At 36.0% G+C, this 23,968-nt stretch overlaps 1 protein-coding gene across 4 annotated transcripts in view; it reads right to left on the bottom strand.

Moving 5' to 3' along the window:
• Positions 1-23,968, bottom strand: part of AFF4 (AF4/FMR2 family member 4) — a 79,460-nt gene that overhangs the window by 11,716 nt on the left and 43,776 nt on the right. For all 4 annotated transcript variants that reach the window (XM_040240116.1, XM_040240119.1, XM_040240117.1 and 1 more), the window contains 13 exons: positions 18,971-19,007; positions 17,280-17,325; positions 14,815-14,869; positions 14,316-14,353; positions 13,750-13,912; positions 12,366-13,283; positions 9,398-9,486; positions 8,574-8,814; positions 3,621-3,715; positions 2,978-3,041; positions 2,739-2,875; positions 2,420-2,491; positions 677-770 (listed from right to left, as the gene is read on the bottom strand). In XM_040240116.1, coding sequence (XP_040096050.1) covers positions 677-770; positions 2,420-2,491; positions 2,739-2,875; positions 2,978-3,041; positions 3,621-3,715; positions 8,574-8,814; positions 9,398-9,486; positions 12,366-13,283; positions 13,750-13,912; positions 14,316-14,353; positions 14,815-14,869; positions 17,280-17,325; positions 18,971-19,007 — 2,049 coding nt within the window. The remainder of the gene's footprint in view (positions 1-676; positions 771-2,419; positions 2,492-2,738; positions 2,876-2,977; positions 3,042-3,620; positions 3,716-8,573; positions 8,815-9,397; positions 9,487-12,365; positions 13,284-13,749; positions 13,913-14,315; positions 14,354-14,814; positions 14,870-17,279; positions 17,326-18,970; positions 19,008-23,968) is intronic.

Raw genomic sequence — 23,968 nt, 5'->3', positions numbered from 1 at the left:
GCATTGGGCCAGTACTGATCTTAAAAAACCAAAATATGTGTGTGTGTGTGTGTGTGTGTGTGCGCGTGTGCGCGCGCAACAGAAGGCAGTTATTTAGATAATAGCTGGGGTGTTCTGGAAGACTGAAAAGGGAGAGACAAAGAATGAGTAACATTCAGATGGATAAAGAAGAGGGGAGAAGGCATAGAGCAAGGTAAGTCATCCTATGTACAAAGGCTGCAGACAAGAGACTGTGTATGACCCAAACAATTTACCTGGAGTAAACTTCAGAAAAGAAAGAGGGAGAGTGAGAGAGAGATTGATCTTGAAGGCCTTGTAGGTCAGAGTAAGAATCTTTCACTTGACCCTGCAGGCAATGCTGAGCTATTAAAGCATTCCAAGCCATTATCAGGGCTGAATTTTAGAAAGACTTATGTAGGGCTATCATGAAAAAACATCAGGTTTTGTGATAAAAATAGATTATACACATTGAAAGATTACTAAGGGCTACTGTATACGGCTACATAGGTTCCACAATCATATATGTGTTCATTTTAAACCTCAAACTATTTGAAAGTTCCCAAACAGTAGTACTTCCTCTCCTCTGACAGGAAAAACATGAGGGCACTTCTGAGGCAGGAATAGGAGACTACAAATTTTGTCTCCTGGGAAACAGATACTCTTACTGTGTACTTACCTTCAGATGCTCTGTCAGCGTCTTTGAATACTTCAGAGCAGTTTCTTTCTTCAGTTTGAAGAGCCTCAGGTATAGCAAAGACTGGCATCGCAGGCTAGCCAATGGAAAAGGACAGCTTATTTACTAGGACAACAGACTCTGGCCACATCACATAGACAAGCTTCACATTGCGCCAGAGTACACAAGTGATTCATGTGAGCAGACCATGGCATAAGGTCAATGACACTAGCTCTTAGGCAAAACCAAAAGGTGAGATCTTATTACGGTACACAACCTAGGGAGGGAAAGGAAGAGGAAGAGACCTAGGACTAGCCTCCTATTTGTTGACATTCAAAAATCAAAACCTCACCCCCAGGACACCAATGTGTCATTTATGACATTTATAACATAGGGACTAAAAATCACTGCGGGGGAATGTCCTGGCAGTCCAGTGGTTAGGATTCAGTGCTTCATCTTTCTCTGTTGTGGTCCAGGTTTAATCCCTGGTCAGGAAACTAAGATCCTATATAAGCTGTATGGCACAGCCACCTCTTCCCTCAACAAGCACCCCCCGCCCCAGAAAAAAACTTCAGAGCATAATCTCTACATTAAACTAAAAATAATTTAAAACAACAAAACTAGGAACTCAACTGTAATATTGCAACTCCGAAGTAACATATGTAAAACTTACAAATGCCCTGCATGGTCATCACTGCCTACTTCTCCAGTCACTTTCACTTACTTCTCCTGGGTCTTTTAGTTTCCTGACACAAGGTTTCCAGTTTCTTTTCACTATCCAGCCCTTGTAAATGTTTCCTCTACCTAAGGACTAAGTATCCCTACAGTTTACCTTTACAGTTATATAAACTTTTCCTTCAAAGTACTGAATTCATGTACTTGTGTGGTTATTTGATTAATTTCTGTCTCTTCACACTATACCCTGGACTCCATGACAAATAGGACTGTGCCAGTTTTTTTCTACAGCTGCTCTCCCACTTGTTAAACCCAGTACCAGGTAAACTAAATAACCATGATAAATAAACTCTCTCTCTGGGGATAAGCAAACAAGTCATTTCTTTATTCTGAGCAAGCTAGATGTTTGCTACCTGAGGTAAGGAATGCGGGCACACAAAGTCGCTTCAGTTGTGTCTAACTCTTTGCAACCCTACAGACTATAGCCTGCAAGATTCCTCTGTTCATGAGATTCTCCAGGCAAAAATATTGGAATGGGTTGCCATGCCCTCCTTTAGAGGATCTTCCCAACCTGGGGACTGAACCCTATCTCCTGCAACTCCTGCATCGCAGGTAGATTCTTTACTGCTGAGCTGCCAGGGAAGCCCCAAAGATAAGGTATATGTATATGTAAATGGAGGGAGAGGATACCAAAAGAAGAGCCTGGATTTTTTTATAGTGTCCATCTTTACTGAAATACACAATAGAAGCCTCAGAGCTAAAAAAAAAAAGTAAACTATAGTCAAAAAAAAAAAAAAAAAGCCTAAAAAAGTGATCACTTAATAGAAAGTTCTAGTATCAGTCTCACTCCACCAAGGCTTTTATTTTGTCAAGAGGGTAACGGAGGAGAGGCTCACAACAACTAAAAATTTTCAGTAGGAATTCTGTTGTTTTCTTCTTGACCCATCAAGAATAGATTTATGACTGGGTTATGGAAGGCCGATTCAAGGATAACTTTCAGAAGAACACAGACAGCACAGTTCCTTATGAAACTGCTTTGTCGTCTAGCAGAGGCTAACATGCAACACTTACCAAAGCACTGTAAGTCTTTTATCTGCAGCTGTAGCATCTGGTGCCAAGTAATTCTTTAGCTTCATAGTGTATCTGTGAGATAAGAGAAGAAACAAAGGACACAAAATATAATACTTCATCTGTTTTATGACCTCCTCAGTCCTCTAAACATTAATATCAAACTTAAAGACAAGAATACCCACTAAAGTGTCTACTTCTCCTTATCCAAGGACAATAAAGGATTAAGGATCCTCTTTAGCTATTATTTTATAAATTAGTCCTTTCCAAGAAAGAACAGAGAAATATTATTGCCAACAATGCGGAAAGTTTCCCCACTTACTTGATGAGCTCCACCGTTTCTGAATACATAAGGAATGGGGATTTGGATTCCTGAGCATTTTTCTCTAATGCATTCCCACATTCAATGAAAGATACCACAGCATCAAGATAGTATACAGCTTTCTCAAACCTATCAGACTGAAGAAAGGAGAATAAAGGTAAATGAGAGCCACATTGATGTGCTATGAGAACAAATGAAGATTTAAGTTAATTTGATTAAATATATAAATATTTACATACCAATGCATCTGCATTGTGCTTTAGCTTTTTTGCTTCTTGTAAATAATGGTCTGCCGAATAATTTCTGCAATGGAAATTTTTTATTTTAAGTAAAATGGGAAATATTTTCCTAAGATAATGTTAGTTTTATAGCCCTCAGTTTTCATGTCCTCAAGTAAAGAAAATGAGTTATTACTAAACATTTGATTAGTTTTTCCCTGACAAATGTTTATGTTAGGTTAAGAGCATAAATCATTTGAAAGATTGAGAGTAAACAGAATGTAGGTAGGAAAAATACTTTATCAAAATGGAGGGGAAAAAACCCTATGTTACTTATTTGAGACATAAGACAGTCTTTATTTTAAACCTACACTGTTTTACTTAAGAAAGCCTTTAAACAGTAAAGTCAGCCAAGGTGGACTACTGGAAGGTACATTATTCACATTCTCCATGAGAATCATGAAGGTAAATTAAGTAAAAGGAGCAATGCTTAGATTTGAAGGTGCCTTTAAAATTAAAAATCTGAATATTCTGTCACAATATCACAGTACAACAATATCACAATACAACCAATTCTTCTGGTCACTGACAGACATTAACATGAGTTTCTTATATGCTGACTGGAATGATTTCTTAAATGCACAAAAAACCTTATTTATCTTACCTGTCATCAAAGGCAAGCTTCGTTCTCCGAGGCTTAGAAGCATCAGGAGTTGGTGTAGATGGAGGACAGTTAGAAGAACTATTTGGAGCCTTTTCCTGACCAGAAAAATAAAAACAAAAACTACATTGAAAATTATGAAATTAAAATTAAACTCAAGGTATTTTTTAGCTTGTGGTTAAAAAGCAAACAAAATTCCATTGTCTGTGGTAGTTAATTCCCTTGTTATAAAAATTTAAAATTTCATAATGTAAATGTCCTTTTTATGGGATGAGCCCATTTTAAATAACCAAGAATATTCTTTATAATATTCAGTTGAGTCACTCAGTCATGTCCGACTCTTTGTGACCTGATGAACCACAGCACGCCAGGCCTCCCTGTCCATCACCAACTCCAGGAGTCTACCTAAACCCATGTCCATTGAGTTGGTGATGCCATCCAACCATCTCATCCTCTATTGTCCCTTTCTCCTCCTGCCCTCAATCTTTCCCAGCATCAGGGTCTTTTCCAATGAGTCAGCTCTGCGCATCAGGTGGCCGAAGTATTGGAGTTTCAGCTTCAACATCAGTCCTTCCAATGAACACCCAGGAACAAGCCATCTCCTTTAGGATGGACTGGCTGGAGCTCCTTGCAGTCCAAGGGACTCTCAAGAGCCTTCTATTAGGGGTCTACTATGTGGGAGGCAATGACACTGACACCTGTAAAAACTTAAGGAATACACAAATCTCGTATCAATATAGCAGCATTACTTCAGACAAAATTTACTGGTAATAACTGGTCAATGAAAACAATTACAATATCTAACATTTACTATGTGCTTACTATTTACTAGGCACTAAGTTAACCAAGTACTTAGTATAATCATTAATCCTTTAACAACCCTATGAAATATGTACTGCTATTAGGATAGATAAAAAGTAGTCTCAAGGAAGCTGAGCAACTTGCCCAAGTCCAAACAGCTTTTAAACAGTATTCCTGGAATCTGGGTTTTAAGTTCAGATCTATCAGATTTCAAAAGCCTAGACACTTTCTTAAATTTTATTCTGCCTCCTATCAACATGTCCATTCTGTCTCCTATCAACAGAGACCTTTAACGCAAGGGCTATGACCCTGTCCTCCCAACAGCTTCCCCTCTGGTCCTATCTTCAATAAATTGAATACACATTTTTTCCCATTAAAAAAACCATAAATAAGTAGAATTTATCCTACGAATTAATAGATGTCTCAACATTAGAAAGCCCAATAATATATACATTTTTTATTACTTCTGTTTAAAAGAAACCATGTAACAATTATTTTTTCTTTTCTTGTAAAAGAGTCCTTTCAGGTTCCACCTATTACAGCTTTCTTCAAGAATGAAAATAAAAGCCCTGAGATTTGAAAAAATACTAAACTCTTTATGGTAAAATCTGCACATTTACCAAATGGCTTCCTGAATACTGCTGCAATCTTGGACAGCTTTCCCCCTGTGTTTTATAAACAGATCTATTAAGGTTGGCACAAAAGTAATTGTGGTTCCAACCATGAATTTTAAATCATCACAACTAGGCTCAAACATATCTTTATTAATCAAAATAGGAACCATTATGGTCAACATGTTCTTGCCAATGAGAAATAAGTTTGTCTACTCCTGTAGTGAAAAAATTCATGCTTTGGGATTCCATGAACTCTTGGAAAGCATTTTCTGCATCCTACTGGCTGTGGAAGCATTTCCCCTGCAAAAAGCTGTTGAGATGCTTGAAGAAGTGGTAGTCGGTTGGTGAGAGGTAAGGTGAATATGGCAGATGGGGCAAAACTTCATAGCCCAATTTGTTCACCTTTTGAAGCGTTGGTTGTTCAACGTGCAGTTGGGCACTGTCGTGGAGAAGAATTGGGCCCTTTCTGTTAACCAATGCTAGCTGCAGGCATCGCAGTTTTTGGTGCATCTCATCAATTTGCTGAGCATACCTCTCAGATGTTAATAGTGTTGCCGGGATTTACAAAGCTATAGTGGATCAGACTGGCAGCAGACCACTAAACAATGACCATGACTTTTTTGGAGTGCAAGTTTGGCTTTGAGAAGTGCTTTGGAGCTTCTTATTGGTCCAATCACTGCTGCTGCTGGTTGTTGTATAAAATCCACTTTTCACTGCATCTGATTGAGAAATGGTTCATTGTTGTTGCGCAGAAAAAGAGATGACACTTCAAAACGATGATTTTTTTTTGATTTTCAGTCAGCTCAAGCTTTTTCTCCTCCATAATTTGCTTCAAATGCCAAATGACTGTGGAATGGTTGACGTTGAGTTCTTCGGCAATCTTTTGTGTTGTTGTAAGAGGATCAGCTTCAATGATGGCTCTCAGTCTGTCATTGTCAACTTTGATAGCTGGCCACTCGCTCATCTTCAAGGCTCTCATCTCCTTCATAAAACTTTTTGAACCACCATTGCACTGTACGTTCATTAGCAGTTTCAGGGTCAAATGCATTGCTGATGTTGCAAGTTGTCTCTGCTGCTTTACCACCCATTTTGAACTCAAATAAGAAAATCACTCGAATTTGATTTTTGCCTAACATCATTTCCATAGCATAAAATAAGTTTAAAATGAATAGTAAGTAATAAAATCACTAGCAAAAATCATAAAGTGAGAAGTGTGCATTAAAATAATGTACAACATATTTATTTACAAATGTATTCCAATATCAAGTGGCAAATTTCAACTATGTAAAAACCTCAATTACATTTGCACAAACTTAAATATAAGTGCCTATGTTTAAATTTATTGAAGGAAAAATGAAGTTTCTGAAAATAAAGAAAAATTACTATGTGTGGTAAGAAATGCTAACTATACTTACTGTGGTTGAGTAAATTTTTGCATTTTATATATATATAGGAAATCATTCTGTTGTATACTTGAAACTAATACAATGTTATATATCAACTTTATCTCAATTAATTAAAAAAACTGGTAGAAAAGGACTAACAAAATATCAGTCAGCATACAGAAGGTGTGAAAATATCATTAATCTAACTGAATTATACAGGTCGCTGTCTCTAATTCATGTGGAAGACAACAGTCTTTTCATTACAAAAATCTACCATATACTACGCTGTTTTACAAAGCAACTCAACAAATTTCAAAAGATTACTGCATGCGGATCACTTTCTAGCCCCTTCTACAGGGTAGAAGTACTAATCAAAAGACAACCAGAAAATCTCTGTATGTTTGGAAATTGAGTAACACACTTAAGTAACTCTTGGATCAAAGATGGAATCACACAAGAAATTAAAAAACATTATGAACTGAGTTATAAAAATATTATATACCAAGTCTTGAAGATGCAGCTAAAGCAGTAATTAGAGGAAAATATACAGTCTAACTGCTTATGTTTGAATATTAGAGAAAAAGAGCTTACAATTAATTTTGAAAAACAAGCTTAGTATCCATCCTTAAAAGTTAATAAACAGAACAGCAAAACAAAAAGACATAAGAAAGGAAATTATAAAGAGTATAAGTTAATGATATAGAAAATAAAAATAAACTATAGTGAATAAAGACAAAGAAAGGCTGTTTTTTTGAAAAAGACAAGTAAAAGTGATAAGCCTCTGATGAAATTGATGAAAGAAGAGAAAGTCAGTACAGAAAACTAAAAAATAAAAGACAATGTAAGAAGCAATATTAAAGATATTAAAAATAAAAGACTATACTGAACAAAATTTATGCCAACATATTTCAAAAATTTGGTATCAGCAAATACCTAGAGAAACAGAAAATAAAAATTATATGTAATTTTGGTTTTTCATATTATCTAATTTTATCCAGCAAGTTAAACACTGGATAAAGTGCAAACAAGTGAGACACAAATCCCTGCTTTCAAGAAGCTGACAAGAGAAGAGACATAGACATTGAATTTTACCTATGAGATAACAGAAACCAAATGAGTAGAAGAACTCACTTAATGAGTGCATTTTAAAATGAAAGAAAGAAAGACAGAAGAGATTTAAAAAAAGAAGCATACAGGTCTCAAATCCTACAGTTCAAGGATGGAAAATAGAGAAAGAGCCAGCCAGCAGGTAAACAGAGAACTGGGTCAGCAAAGGAGGTCCACAGAACAGGTTCCTCAAGGACACTATCTAAACTGCTATGGAAGTGGTCCAGCTGGAGAAAAAGCCTTCGGTATATCTCAATTTGAGACGTTGTTCACAATTTAAATTACCTCAAAATTTAAAAGATTTAATCACCACATTTAATAACTGCCTTTGTCAATTTTTTCAACTGTTAAACAGTTGCTTATTTTAAGTCACAAATAATAATGCAGTAAATTATATGCTTAAAAAATCTAGGTATTTTCTTAATTTTTTCAGGGAGTTTGCTCCTGATCAGATCACTTTAGAAAGCAATGAAAAACCTGATAAACCAATTCAGTATTAGAGCCTAAGTACAACCTTGAAAAAGCTTCTCTGATCTAGTTATGCACCCACAAACATTAAGAATATTCCCCTACCTGATGATCATACTGTAGGGCTAATTCCAGTGCTAGCTCAGCTAAAGAATATTCTTCTTTTTCATGAAGCCAAATGGTTGCTTTAGCACTTTATGTAGTATAACTAGCTTGTAAAATCTAACTCTAAATGATCCAAAGACAATTTAAAACCATAGATAAGAACGCAATCAGAACAACTGGAGTTATTTATAAATTTGATCATAATCAACTGTTCTTCCATAATCAACTTTTCCAATTATGGAAAACCAACTTTTCCAATTTCTACCTTAACCAATAATATGTGTGTGTCCAGATGACTTCATTCCTTTCATGGTCTCAGATCATCACAGCACAAGTTTATTATCAGACTATGACATTTTGAGAGTAAAAATTAAGATTAGTAAGATGTTTAAAAATTTTTCAAAGCATAGTTACCTTGGAGAAGTCACATGGCAAGGAGATTTTTTTCAAAAGGCTCAGGTCCCTCAGTGCCTTACCTTGACCTCCTTAGAGCTACTGGAAGTCTTCCCTTCAGTCCTCTTCTGCTTTGATGTGGAGGAACTGTTTTTGCTGCTGCCACTATTTTCCTTGTTGCTGTTATTACTTGACTTTAAAGAAGAAGACTGACTAATAGTCCTCTTCCGAGAGCCATGCTCTGTTTTTGGATCTTTTGAAGGAACAGGCCCAGCAGGAGAAGGCAATAAATCTTTTTCTTTAGCAGCACTCTGTTTAGATGACCTGCCAAACCAAACAAATGCCCTCATTTCTCCACACAGTCATGTAAGAGTGATGGACTTTTCCCATTTGACTTTGCCTCATTTCAAGACAAATTTGTTTTTCCCTATTTGATTATTAGAACATATGATTTCTATAAAATAAAATAAAACTATAAATTTCAAGAGGGCAGATTCTTCTCCAGTGTTTCCTCCCCATTATGGTTGTATACTCAGTGCCTAAACCTTGGTCTGCCACACACAAGTATTCAATAGTGATTGAATAAAAGAACAAAAAGAGGAATGGTGAATGTCTCCTGCAGCTATACATAAGCTTGCCATCCGGCCTGAAAGTGGTAAAGCTTTACTTTAATTCTTTTCCTATGAATACTTCCTATTCTCCTAAAAAGAGAGATAAAGTGACTGAATCTTGCTTTTCATCCCAATTAACTAAAAGCAAAACCTCCCACTATTTGGTATGTGACTGTGTACAGAAATGTTTAACATATACATACTAAATGGAATATTCTAAGAGCACATTAGAAAGTACCCAGCAGCAAATAACACACATAGATCAACACACACATTAACATGTTTTGCAGACGTACTCTTTGCTGCTGGATGGCTTGTGGCCTGCCATATTCTTGTCCTCTGTTTTAGGTTTCTTGCTCTCATTGGCTCGGTTATCGTCTTCATTCTGGATGAAAAACAGGAAAAAAAAAAAAGCAGTTAGGTTTTGATTTTTATTCATCTAATTTCAGTTTTCAGTGCTAGTCACCCTCAAACAGTTAATCTCTGATATACTTCAGAAAGAAGATAAATGTGAAGTGAAAGAACTCATTTAAACAGTGTTAAATAAATTAGGTTTTTAAGTCTGAGAAGAAGTCTCCTATTTTAGATAAGAAAAGCTGAAATGCTGAAACAGTCTTTTAAATGGCATCTTTTCAGTCTCATGATTTGAGGAGGGGGGATGAGATAATTAAGATATAATTCACATACCATAAAATTCATCTGTGCTGTAAGATTATTTGTCAATATTTTATTTCTTTTTAATGAATGAATATATTCTATTGTATGGATATATCACATTTTATTTATCCATTCATCATTTGAATTTTTCCTACTTTTCAAGTATAGGTTTTTGTGTGGACATGTTTTCACTGTTCTCGGGTATATACACAGGAATGAAATTGCTGAGTCATAAGGGAATACTGTCTATTTACTTTTTGAGGAACTGTTAAACTAGGTCCCAAAGTGGCTACATCACTTTACATTCCCACTGGCATTGTCATTCTCCACATCTTCACCAACACTTGTTACTGTCCATTTTTTTGCTTTTAGCCAAGACTATGATTTTTGAAAAACTTTTTTGCTGAAACAAAAGCTATGGGCCTGTCTATAATTATCAAGCTACTATGCTTGGGGAATTTAAGTTTTCCTATTGATTTAAATATCAGGGCACAAACATTGCAAACATCCTGCCATACAAAAGAATCTGTTCCCATACACAAATGATTAAAGTTGGACATGCGAGAACATGAGAAAAAGGAATCCACATCTTTCATTATCCTTGGCTGGTCTCTTTCTCAGTATTATCTGCTTTATCTTCAAGAATAATTTTAACAAAGCAATCTCAAAAATCATCACTGGGAAATACCCTGGTGGTCCAGTGGTTAGGACTCAGCGCTTTCACTGTTGGGGCCTGGAATCAATCCCTGGTGAGGGAACTAAGATCCTACAAGTTGTATGGCATTCCAAGGGGGAATAATAATCATCACTAAGTTTCCTGGTGATATACATTTTATAAAATCAAAATTTCATTTACAGGTATTGATATAAAAAAAACTTGTGAGGAATACATGCCAATGAGATGTGGGGGAGGTAAGGAGATATGCTTAGTCGCTCAGTCATGTCCGACTCTTGGCGACCCCATGGGACTGGTAGCCCACCAGGTTCCTCTGTCCATGGGATTCTCCAGGCGAGAATACTGGAGTGGGTTGCCATTTCCTTCTCCAACAGAGATATGGGACACTCCTTCTAGAGGAAGGGGTTTTTTTGTTACAAGTTATGTATATTGTAAAATTTTAAACAAGAGTAAAATATACTCAGTATATTATATTTTCAATGTCTGAAAAAGTTTACAAAGATTTGTAATACCTTTTTAAAGATAAAAGAACCATTTTTTTAATTCCATAAGAAACATCTTATTTTTTTAAGGAGCAGAATCTATCATATACAAGCTCTTATTTCATATAATTTCTATGAATTATATAGAATAATATAAAATCCCATAACCAAGTCCAGCAATGTGAGGCTGTGGGCTCTAGACTCCAGCAGCCCTAAAGAGTTTACCAGTTGAATAAAGCATCCCTTTACTACAATAATGGAAGCTCTTAGCTACAGTACTGAAAGTAGGAAGCTTCTGTTTTCTAGAAAATCAAATTTTAAAAAATCTTCAACTTTTGAAGACGCAAAAAAAAAAAGTGTTATTCTCATTTGTCCAAATACATCAGCAACAGCACACTGTACTGTGGTTCCAAGGAAAAAAGGGAAAACCACAGACTCATTTCAAGAAAATGCTATATTCCTCCTGTCCTCCTACATGAGATTTCTCAGGGTCAACTGGGCCTGGGATTTTGTTCTCAGTCCACCTGGTATCCTGTTCACCTGCTCATGTTTTCAATATCTTACAGTCGTATTCACACATGTGTATAAAGGAAAATTACACTATTCTTCCATACAAATTAGTAAAATGTACTCTCCTCTGAAGATTTCTCACTAAAGTTGAGAGATAACACTTCTTTCCAAAAAATCTGTCTCTGTATCTAAGTTTTTCAGCTCCATTATATGTCCATTATCTTCCAATCACAGATATCCATGAATTTTCATATTTCCTGAGTCTAAAAAAAGTTGACCATAAAAGTATATACCAAGCTTTATCTGTAAATCCAAATTATCTTGGAATTATTTAGGGACAAGAGCTGGTTGTGTGCCAGCAGATGTTTTTAATTCTGAACTTGCAGATATGGGTGTTTGAAAAAGCAGAAAAGCCATGGTACAGAAAAGCTATGTACAATGGATTGGTGAAATTCTTAAGGACATGTTAAAATTGGTGAGTCAATTTACTAGCTTGAATTTGTAATCTGAAACATGTGACTTGGTCTGGATATAAGAGAGAAGAAAGTGTTATGAAGTGTGACAACCTGGAGAGTATATATCCCAACTAAAGACATTTAAAACCAAAATTTTAAAAATGTTGTAAAGGTTAGTTTGCAATCTTTGCTTTGTTCTCACCTCTACACTGGCCAGCACACACTATGAACAGATGTATTGGTTCATTTCTTATCTGATTAGAAACTATAATTCTTTACTAAAGGAGACAGGGAGAGGCACAGTGGTCCTCAAGAGACTCTTGTGTCTGTTGTCTCATCAGGACTTTAGGCTCACCTCTATTTTCCTTCATAGCTATGAATCAACTAGCTAGTTTTTGGCTTAATGAGATTTCCACTGCATTTTAGAGGATGATGTTCACACAACAACAACAACAACAACAACAACAACAACCCCATTACAAACCTTATGTTTCCTCTTGCCTTTGTTGGAAACTTTCTCTGAGGCTTGTTTCTGAGCCTCTCTTGTGTGCTTTTCTGGCACATTTTTCTTTTCCCCCTTGGGTGGCTCTGTTTCTTTGTAAGGCTTTCCTGGTATTCTAGTCAAGAGATTCAGGTCAATCTTCACAATAAGTGGATACCTGTCATCAGGCTCACTGAGGGGTGAAAGAAGTTCCTTCTCTTCCATAGGAGAGAACATTCGTTGCCGAAAAAAGCTATCTTCTTCCTCCACTGAGGAGGGTTTAACAGGAGTCCTATTACTCTCAGGGTACTTAGGAGTTTGTGAGGAAGGAGGAAGGCTCTCGCTTTCATCCGAATCTGAGGATGAGGTATCTGTTTCTATAATTTCCCTTGATTTCTGGGAAGATTTACTTGTTGACTTGTATTTCTTTTTCTCTGCTGAAGGTCGAGGGGAAGATTTGGACTCCTTTTTTATATTGGGTTTTCTTGAGCCTTTGGTGGCTGCTTTGTGTCTGCTGGAGGGCATGCTGGTAGCCATGTCTACAGGAGTTTCACTCTCTATCTTCAGGCCTCCACGGGGCTCTTCAGCAGCTGCCTTCTCAGTCTTTTTGGGTTGTTTTTTTCCTACAGTTCTCCTCTGTGCTGTGCTGTCACTCTGGGCAGGAGACTTCTGCCTCCCACGCCCACTTTCTGATCCCTTTTGGACAGTTTTGGAGTCTCGTCCAGGAGTAGCAGAACTTGTTTCTTTAGGACCACCTGGATCCGTGTAGCTATTCCCTGTGCCCTGTTCTCGGCCTTCCTTTTTATAGCCTTGAGATGATGGGATATTACTGTCCACAGAAGAAGCTGGTGACACTTTATGTGGATTTACTTTATTCAGCCAGTTATCAAGCTGCCATTTATTTGTGGGAGGTGGTTCAGGCTAAAAAACAGAGAAAGAAGTATGCTTTTTCAGTACTGAAACTTTCTCCTTTCTTCATAATATCAAGGAAGAGGAAAAAACACGATGCCCAACACCACAAAAGCACTGGTTTTTCATAGTTCTAACTGAACCAAAGCAAAAGACTAAAAATAATAATAGCTCTAATCACTTGAATGAGAAGATAAGCTAATTATTATATATATAGCCTTTAAATATTAAATAGCCCTTTCAGGAATCCATACATTTAATTCCAGAAAGCAAACCAATGATGTAGGAACCGACAAAGATTTTAAACCATATTTTATCAAGCTACAGTGAATTTATACTATTTAAGACTTCTTTTCACCGTAACTAAATAACATGAGTCACCAGGCTGAAACAAAAATAAAGCTCAAAGTAAATACTGGGCATCACCAGGGGCCTTCAGAGTGCCTAAAAAGAAGGGACCCTCTTGGCTCCCTCTCACCTCAGGAGATGCACTCTGGGATGGCTCATTTGCCTCACTGTCACTGGAACTACTTTCACTCTCTGAGTCAGATCCAGAGCTGCTTTCAGATCCACTGTGGCTGCTAGAATCATCCCTGGAGTTATCTGCCCCTTCACTATTATGGTGTGAAGGTTCAGAGTTACTAAAAGAAATAAAAAATATAAATGACCAAAAGATTTTTTTTTTCAGAATGACAACCCGTAAGCATTCAAAGCTGACACTCCACTTTATTTAAAATGTTTACTATTTGTTAAGCTCTTCAAATTCTGATTCTAAAACTTCATTATAAATGAAATAAATACTTCCTTAAAAAGTTTCTGAAATGCCACATTAGCCATTAGTACTCACCTTTAATAAAAGCTTTATTGGGGTACAAAATACTCTAAAATTCATTTATTTTAAACACAATTCACAATGATTTTTAGTTAATTTACAGAGTTGTAATAATAATATTTACTTTATAAGGTCAATTACTCTATCACTACACACTGTTATCAGATTGACCCTTCCACTCTAAATAAAACAAAAAATAAAAGGATGCCTACCTTCCTGGTGTACTCCTTGGCATTGTCTTATCACAATCCTAAAATTAAAACATGAGAGGAAATCTATAAATGAATAAATAGTACTTTATCTGCTTAATGTGAACAATATGTGGAATCTTAATAGAAAAACTTTCTTCTCTAATATATGCATCAATGGTCACTTAACACTTATGAAATACTGTTTTCACCTGAAGAATAATGAATTGCTAGAATAAGATTAAAAGCTGTGTTAACAGTTCTTCTTATCAACAATCTCACGCTTCCTGAGGATGTTCTGATATATGCTAAGTAATAAGGAAAAGCCATTTAAAAAAAAAAAAAGGGAAAAAAGTGGAGGTTTAAAGACAGAGTGGAAAACTGTAAATATACCAGTGTCAGAAAAGCAGGAATGAACTTATCTTAACTACCTGGATCATAAATGTATTATTCAATTATAATTCTTATAAAATACAATAAAAACAAACACTGTATGAAACTAGTAAATCATAAGTAGACACACCTGTTCCCCATCACTGTCTTCACTGCTGCTTAGCTTTAAGTCATCTTTTAACATACTAGAAGGAAAAGACAGAAAGGATGATTATTTTGGGAATTTCATCATGGCATAGCAGAGTATTAGATATTCAACAATAATTCTAGAAATAGGCACCATGGTAGCCAAAGATTTAATTGAAAAATAAAGAAAAGACCCAGTAAGTCTTACTATGTCTGGTTTGGTTTATATCCAGAGTAAAAATCTGAGAAAGATGACATTTAACAATTTCAATTTTGGAAGCTCTAACTTTTCCATAAGTAAAATATTCATCTTTGTTTTCTAATTAAATAAAAGTTACCTGCCACAAACTCCCATACTCATTTCTGTTATCTCTAATTGCAAATATACAAACTCATTCATTATTAAAACAAATTACCATACTCATACCCAATAGTCCACTGGAGGAATATGACTCTCAAAAAGAAGGAAGATAAAATGAAAGCATCAGCAATTCTATTTCACTATCCTCAATGTTTTATGAAGAGATATGTACACTTGGGTAGTTGTGAAAACCAGAACACACAAACTGCTAGTTCATAAATGCCTTGCTATGAAAGATGAGTGCTCTTTGCAGATGTACAATTTTGGGCAAGAACCTTGGTTATACAAGAGAAATAACCATGTATGAATTAAAAATAACTCCAGAGTCCAAATCTTTCTTAATCAAAATTCAAATCAACTATTTAAAAAACACAAATAAATACTTTAAGTTAACAGTTCCTGGAATTAGTTTTCAAAAGTAAAATTATAGATTTAGATTTTCCTTAAGGCCACAGAATCAAAATCAAAATTAAGAACTGAGTAAGGAATCACAAAACACTCCTTGCCTTTTTATAAGAAAGGAAAAATTAACACAAAGCTTAGGGAAAACTAGAAAATGTTTGATTTCTATCACCACTAGTTACATTACCTTTCTTCTCAAAATTTCCTGACAGTCTCCAATCAATGGAAAGGAAATCTTCTTTCTCTCCTACTACTACTCTCCCCTCAAAACTTAATCTGAGTTTCTAAATCTGATCCCAATTTCAGAGTTTCACATAAATGACCATCTTGATACAAAGTAACCAGATGATTATAGAACTATGAAATCTTTTCTAAGGATGACCAAATCAGTGGGACAGATAAAAATGTCTTCTTTTGGTCAAGGTCTCAGTACATCTCTATGACTGATTTCCTATAAAGAAATGTGCTTACTCTGAATTCTCTCAGCCCTTATGATTTAATAATGGCAGGTCAATGAACCTGTTTACACATATGAATATGTCAAAGCTTTTACCATACTGCTTAAGGTACTGGATGCTCTTGTTCCCTCAGAAACCAAAGTAATCTGCATATATGGTAAGCTCCCATCGGTTTTCTGCACATAAATAAATATAATAAATAGGAATTTACATAATTTAAACTCTTCAGCAGGCAGGTGAAATTTCTTGTATTCATATATTTTCATTCTCACTCAATTCCCACTATGTTCAGCTGAAGAGGCTGAGGTTATCAGTATAGACTGTGGTTATACTGGTTATTTACTTTCTTTAGAATTTTGTTTCAATCACTGGATTAACTTGTGATCTCAGGAATTCAATAGTAAGTTCATTCTTTAAGTTGGAATTTATTATCATCCAATATACCACTCTACTACATTTTGATACACATTTCTGGGTCTACCTATAAAATAAAAGTAGGAAAACAACACAGACAGTATGAACTATGCTGCTTTAATATTCTAAATTTTGTGGTCAAATGGAGGGTTTTACTAAGAAGAATCCTGTATTTTTTTCATGTGTTTTTGTTTGTTTGTTTAAACAAACTAGCATCACAAACACTTCTGAAAGATAAGAAAAAAGTGTAATCATAGAGCTGCTGCTGCTAAGTCACTTCAGTCGTGTCCAACTCTGTGCGACCCCATAGACGGCAGCCCACCAGGCTCCCCCGTCCCTGGGATTCTCCAGGCAAGAACACTGGAGTGGGTTGCCATCTGCTTCTCCAATGCGTGAAAGTGAAGTCGCTCAGTCATGTCCGACTCTTAGTGACCCCATGGACTGCAGCCCACCAGGCTCCTCCGTCCATGGGATTTTCCAGGCAAGAGTACTGAAGTGGGGCGCCAGTGCAGGGGTACATAAACTATGGCTCCACAAGCCAAATCTAGGCCTATTTTGTAAAGAAAGTTTTAATTGGAACATAACCACACCCAAAGTCTCTGGCTGCTTTTATGGTACAACAGCAAAGTTGAGTAGTTGAGACAGAAACCATCTGGACCCTGAAGTCTAATAGATAGACTATTTCACTATCTGGTCCTTTACAAAAAAGTTTGCCTACCCGTGCCTTAAAAGATTAAACACATATTTCTAAGTGTTCTAGATATCCAGATACTACAAGTTGGATTTTGAGCAAAAAAAAAGACAAACATTAAACTTATTAAGCAATAAACTTACGATTTAGACTGGTGTGCATTTGAAGTTTTAGAAGGATTATATCTTTCTGGAGCAAAAAAGAATGCAGACATCAGCAACTACAGTATGGGTATTTATATTTTAAAATGTCTATCTATATAACCTCAAAGAAATATAAATAAAAACATAATTCTTCATCCATCAAATATAATTCTTCATCCATCAAATCAGTAACACTCTAATGTACATTGTATGAAATACTGGTGGAAACAGGCATGTCACATGTTATTGGTAGGACTGTAAATTCATACAATCTTTCTAGAGGGCAATTTGATAATATTATCTTACCAATACTATAAATGCACATATCCACTGACCTAGCAGTTAAAAGGAAATGAATTTACACTACATCTAGAGGAACACATACACACAAATAAACACTCACACAGTTTATTATAGCATGGTTTGCAACAGTAAAACTGGAAACCAATGCCCATCTACAGGGGACTAGATAAATACATTAGGATAGTTTCAACAATATAACACATTTTTGTTTTTAAAAAGAATGAACCAGAGCTTTATACTGATATTAAAAAAAAAAGCGACAGTGTTAGTCGCTCAGTTGTGTCGGACTCTTTGCGACCCCATGGACTGTAGCCCACCAGGCTCCCCTGTCCATAGGGATTTGCCAGGCAAGAATACTGGAGTGGGTTGTCATGCCCTCCTCCAGGGGATCTTCCCAACCCAGGGATCAAAACCCCAGGTCTCCTGCATTGCAGGCAGATTCTGTCTGAGCCACCAGGGAAGCCCATACTGATATAAAGACAGTTCTAAAATAAATTAAGTGAAAAACACAGGAAATAAAGAGTAGGTACAGCTTATGGTCCCATTTGCCAACAGTTAGCTATGGGCAGAGAGAATGGGGAAGAGGAGTAGAAGTAAAGAGATACTTTTAAAAGATTTTAAGAGAAAAGATGAATACTTTCTGGCCTACAGGTAGTTATTTACTAGGTATCTATAATGCTGGGTCCTTTTTTCCTATCTGTAGCTTTAAGACAGAAGAAAGAAATAGTTACATAAGATTTGTTAACCTTAAAATGGACCTCTGCTTTAAGATCACTAAAGTCAACAAACTAAGGACTAAAAAAGCTCCGCATTTTAATCTCTCTAAATAGCTTATTACCAGAGTAAATATACCTGAGAAGTTACTGCTCTTGGCAAACGAACATTTTTTTTTTTTTAGAGAGCTTTATGGTGAAGTCCAGACATTTGAAAGGTTCCTGACCTTACCACTACCAATTTATACAGCCATCAACCCATGGAATCACAATGAAACTCCCCAAAGCTATCTTCCCCTCAAGTTCTTCTGAGAGGCCAAGAGAGTGGAGGTAGACAGGGATTTTGTAGCAGACATCAGACTTTCTTCACAGCTAAAAAGACCCAGAAAGAATAGAATGGCTCTTGGGGATATGAGGTGGCCATCAAATTGAACTCATGAGCTCTGAACTATTAGTTCAAATACTTAATAAAAATAGCTTATTTTGATACTGAGTGATTTATAACTCTTCATTTTTTAAGCTAAGATTCAGTTCAACCCATTACTAATCATCAGATCATAAATACTGGGATAAGATACACAAAAGAATTATTAAAGAATCATATGATGTGACCACGAGAAATGAATGTGCAATAAACAGCTTAATATAAAAACCAAGAGGAAAAGAAATACTCACTTTGTTCTCCAGGGCCAAAACTGGACTGCTGAGACTCCTGAGAAAAAGGGACATAAAATTATATAGTGACATTAAAAGAAAAAGTTTCATTAGAGAAAAATACTTCACATTAAGCTACTCAATTCCAACTAATTCAATGGAAGACTGTGTTGAGTTACTAAAAATGCATAAAAGACAAAAGCAAAAACAAAACAAACAAAAAAAGAATGCATAAAAGAAAAAAAAACACCAAAAGAATTTAATGATCCCATCTGATCAGCTTCACCAATTCAATGGTCAGTAGCAGAGCTTCCCAGAGCTTAATACAGAAAAGTACCAATCTATGTAACAGTCTTTCTTTATCATTTGTTTTTAGCAGCATCCTTGGCACTCATATCCTAATTTAATTCTTGGTCTTAAGAAAATGTTATTTTTTAAAGAATACTAATAATGATATATTAAAGTGAAAATAGTTATGCAAATTATATATACTCAAAACATACCACTATTATGGGCTAGTAACCCATTCACAGTTATTCCCATGTCATTTTACTCCCCCTCCCTGCTCCCAATATCTTATAATTAGCAACCTGAGGAAGAGATTTCCATACTCATTTTACATACTTCTTTGTAAGCCCTATACTAGCACTGTGTCTGGCACTCAGCAAGCATCAGTAAAAAGAAAGCCAAAATGTCCAGGAAAGAAACTTTTCAAACTCAACTTTCAAGAAAAGAACAGCTATTTCACAAGTGCAAGCTGTACATTTTTCTAGGTTAAGTCTGTGGTACACATTGCAGTACACTAAGATCACACAAACTTCCCTACTCTCTTCAAAAGCTTACTTAAAAGTATAATCTTCTAAGAATGACAGAATTATCTGTGAAAGAGAAATCCAAACAGTATCAAAGCTAAAATATAGTTTTGCTGTTTAAAAATACTTTAAACCTACATCAACTGTCAACTCATTTTCAACAAGGGTATGAAGACCATCCAACACAGAAAGAATACTCTTCAACAAAAGATGCTAGGACAAGTGAATAGTCATATAGAATCAAGTCGGATCCTTACCACAGACAACTTGGAATAGATCAAAGATCTAAATCTAAGAGATGAAACTACAAACTCTTAGAAGAAAATCCAGTGCCAAATCTTAATAACCTTGGATTTGGCAAAGAATTCTTATATATGACACCAAAAGTACATGGTATGAAACAGATAATTTGGATTTCATAAAAATTAAGAACTTTTGTGCTTCAAAGGATACCATTAAGAAAGCGAAAAGACAACATACAAATTGGGGAGAAAATATTTGCAAATCATATATCTGATAAGAGACTGGTATCTACAATATATAAAAAGCTGTTATAACTCAATGCTGAAAGTCAAGTAACCCAGTGAAAAAATTGGGTAAAGGATCTGACTATACATTTTCCCAAGAAATGTGGCCAGAAAGCATATGAAAAGATGTTTGACTTCATTTGTCATTGGGAGGAAATGCAAATCAAATTGAAATGAGATATCATTTCACACCCACTAAGATGACTAGAATCAAAAAGATAGATAACTGCAGTGTTGATAAGAATGTGGAGAAACTGAAAGCCTAATGGGAAATACTAAATGGTACCTCTAGCTATTCTGGAAAGCATTCTGGCAGTTCCTCAGATAATTAAACATATGAGTTACAACATGATCCAGCAATTCTGCCCCAGGTATAACCGAGAGAAATGAAAACATGTCCACACAAAAAATTGTGCCCAAAAGTTTACAGAAGTATTAGTCATAGTAGCCAAAAGCCCAAAACAACCCAAATTTCCATCAGCTGTTGTTGTGTTAGACACTCAGTCATGTCCGACTCTTTGTGACTGCAGCCCACCAGGCTCCTCTGTCCCTGGGATTCTCCAGGCGAGAATACTGGAGTGGGTTGCCATTTCCTTCTCTAGGGGATCTTCCTGCCCCAGGGATCAAACTTGCACCTCTTGCATCTCCTGCATCACTAGGGAAGCCTTCCATCAGGTGATGAATGTATAAACAAAATGATGTATCTCTAAACAATGGATTATTATTTGACCATAAAAAAGAATGAAGGAACTGATACATGCTACAACATGGAAGAATCTTGAACATTATGCGAAGAGAAAGAATCCAGTTGCAAGAAATATACAAAATATGATATGATTTCATTTACATGAAATGTCCAGAAAGGGGAAATCAACAGAGAGGACATATTGGTTGGATAGGACTGGGAGGGGAACAGAAGGAAAAAGGTTGACAGCTAAATGGTAGGGCGCTTCCTTTTGATGTGATAAAAACGTTCTAAATATTAAAAATAAATTCTTTTTGGCCATGCCATGTGGTTTGTGGGATCTTAGTTCCCGGACCTGGGGCTGAATTCAGGCCCTTGTCAGTGAAAATGCAGAGTCCTAAGCATTGGATCACCACAGATTTCCCAAAATGTTTAAAAATTCACTGCTATAATGGCTGTACATATCTATAAATATGCTCAAAACCATTTAACTGTATACTCTGAATGGCTGATTTGTATGATATGTGAATTCTGTCTCAACAAAGCTATTCTAAAAAAGTCTGTAAATACATCAGTGACCAAGAGGTCATTCCTGTGAATCTTACTAAAAATGAAAAGAAGGATGTCCCTGGTGGTCCAGTGGCTAGGACTCTGTGCTCCCAGTATAGGGGGTCTGGGTTCAATCCCTGGTCAGGGAACTAGATCCTACATGTCCCAACTATGACCTAGCACAGACAAACAAACATTTATTTTTTTACATGAAAAGAATTCTCTACCCAGCCTTGAATGACTAATTGTCTTATACTTATTTACCTGGTAAATGGTCTAACAGTTTAATAATCTAAGCTTTTAAGTAGTCTCTTGATTCCTTTTTCTCACCTCTGACAATAGTCAGCTAGTGACTAAAAGCAACTGGAGGGACATCCCTGGTGATTCAGTGGTTAAGACTCCATGTTTCCAATGCAGGGGACATGAGTATGATCCCTGTTTGGGGAATTAAGATCCTATGTGCCACACAGGTGGCCTAAAAAAAAAACAAAGCCTATAAAATAAATAAGCAAATATGACTGGATTCTGTCTAGACCATCTACTTATATGCAACCCCTTCTCCTCTCCATCTGTACTGCAAAGATGTAGGTTCTCACCTTTCTTCATTTACAATGGTCATCTAATGGATCTTCCTGGCTCTAGTCTTTCTTTCACTCAACTACAGCCTCTAGTTGACCTTTCTAAAGTCCAAGTCTTAGTATACTCCCAAGTCATTAATACTCCCTCATTTTTCACAGAGCGTACAATGGCTCTTCATTTTTCCTAAAGCTGAAACCCAAACTCCTTGATACACATTCACGCACATATCTAAGTACTGGAAAAACACAATAAGCAAAAACTGACATGGCCTTTGTCTTTATGGAACTTAATATCAATGAGTATTTTTGCAACTACTCATGCAAATCAAGATAAAATAGCAACTGTGTTAAGTACAACAAAGGGTAAATGCTTGCACGGTATTATAAAATAATATAAAAATAACAATTATATTATTATTATTATTATTATTATGTGTGTGTGTGCATACAAGTGTACATGAGAAACAAACATACAGATACACACACACACACACCTCTGACCAGGAAAATGAGCAAAGGCTTCCCTGAGTAGGTACTACTCAGGATGAAATTTGAAGGATATGTAGGAAGTAGACTGGGAAATGATGAGAAACGTAAGTGTTCAGGGTAGACAGAAAAGCATGTGTAAAGGCAAGAAAGAACAGGAGCATAGCTAGTATAAAGAACTTCTAGGCAGCCCACGAGAGGAAAAGGTATAGAAGGAAGAGGGTTAAGAAATTAAACTCAGGACCAGAGAGGCTAAATCACATAGCTGATTTTTATAGACCATATTAAAGATTTGTGTGTGTGTGTGTGTGTGTGTGCAGTTTACTACGCTGAAGAATTATACAAGTACAGCTGCATACTGTGATGATTACCTTGGCTATTAAGTAGAAAACATCTTTGAGAAATCTAGAATGGAAGTAAAGATATTTCTGTCAGGAGATAACTGCAGTGGTACAAATAGGAGATGACTACAGCTTAAAGATACTGGTCTCCAAGCTTTCTTGATCATGTACTCCCTACCACTAAGACATGTTTACATTTGTATCTCCCAAATATGTGTGTGCTCAGTTGCGCCTGACTTTTGTGACCCCCATGAACTGTAGCCCGTCAAGCTTCTCTGTCCATGGAATTTTCTAGGCAAGAATATTGAAATGGGTTGCCATCTGCATTATTATTTAACTAGTATATATTATGTAAGACCAAAATATTAAAAATTTAAAGGGCTTAGATAAAATAATATTCTAGAGTAATTTAAAAATTGTATTTATCAATGGCAACAATGCTTTCCTTACATACACACAAAAATACAGTCTGACACTAAAACTGGTTTGATAATTGTTCCACTGGGTATCACAAAGACACAGCTAGACAAATGGAAGAGAGGCTGTACTGACTATACCATGATACCAAAATTTCAATCTTGCAGATTAATACGCAAAAGTTTCTGTTGAAATTTAGCTAATAGATTTCCAATGGTCACTGACACAAAACAATTTCTCAAGAAAATAAAAGGTTATGGTTTAGTATTTTTAGGAAATGGGTTCAAAACTCACTCAAGTTAGAAAATTCTGTTTCCAAGTCTTTAAAGCTTGCACATATGACAATCATCACAGTTTTTAACAACAATAAAAAATACAGGATTTCCTTGGTGGTTCAGTGGTTAAGAATCCACCTGCCAATGCAGGTGGCCCAGGTTTGATCCTTCATCCAGGAAGATTCCACATGCAACTTAAGCCCATGTACCCTAGAGTCTGTGCTCTGCAAAAAGAGGAGCCACAGCAATAAAATGAGAAATCCATATACCACAACTAGAGAAAGTCTGTGTGCAGCAACAAAGATCCAGAGCAGCCATAAATAAATAACAATGGAAACACAAAGTGATG

The sequence above is a fragment of the Oryx dammah genome, unplaced genomic scaffold (genome assembly GCF_014754425.2).
Source record: "Oryx dammah isolate SB20612 unplaced genomic scaffold, SCBI_Odam_1.1 HiC_scaffold_5, whole genome shotgun sequence".
In the NCBI taxonomy this organism is placed as follows: domain Eukaryota; kingdom Metazoa; phylum Chordata; class Mammalia; order Artiodactyla; family Bovidae; genus Oryx; species Oryx dammah.
Note: the sequence above shows the minus strand (reverse complement) of the source record. Positions and strands in the feature narration are given on the sequence as shown.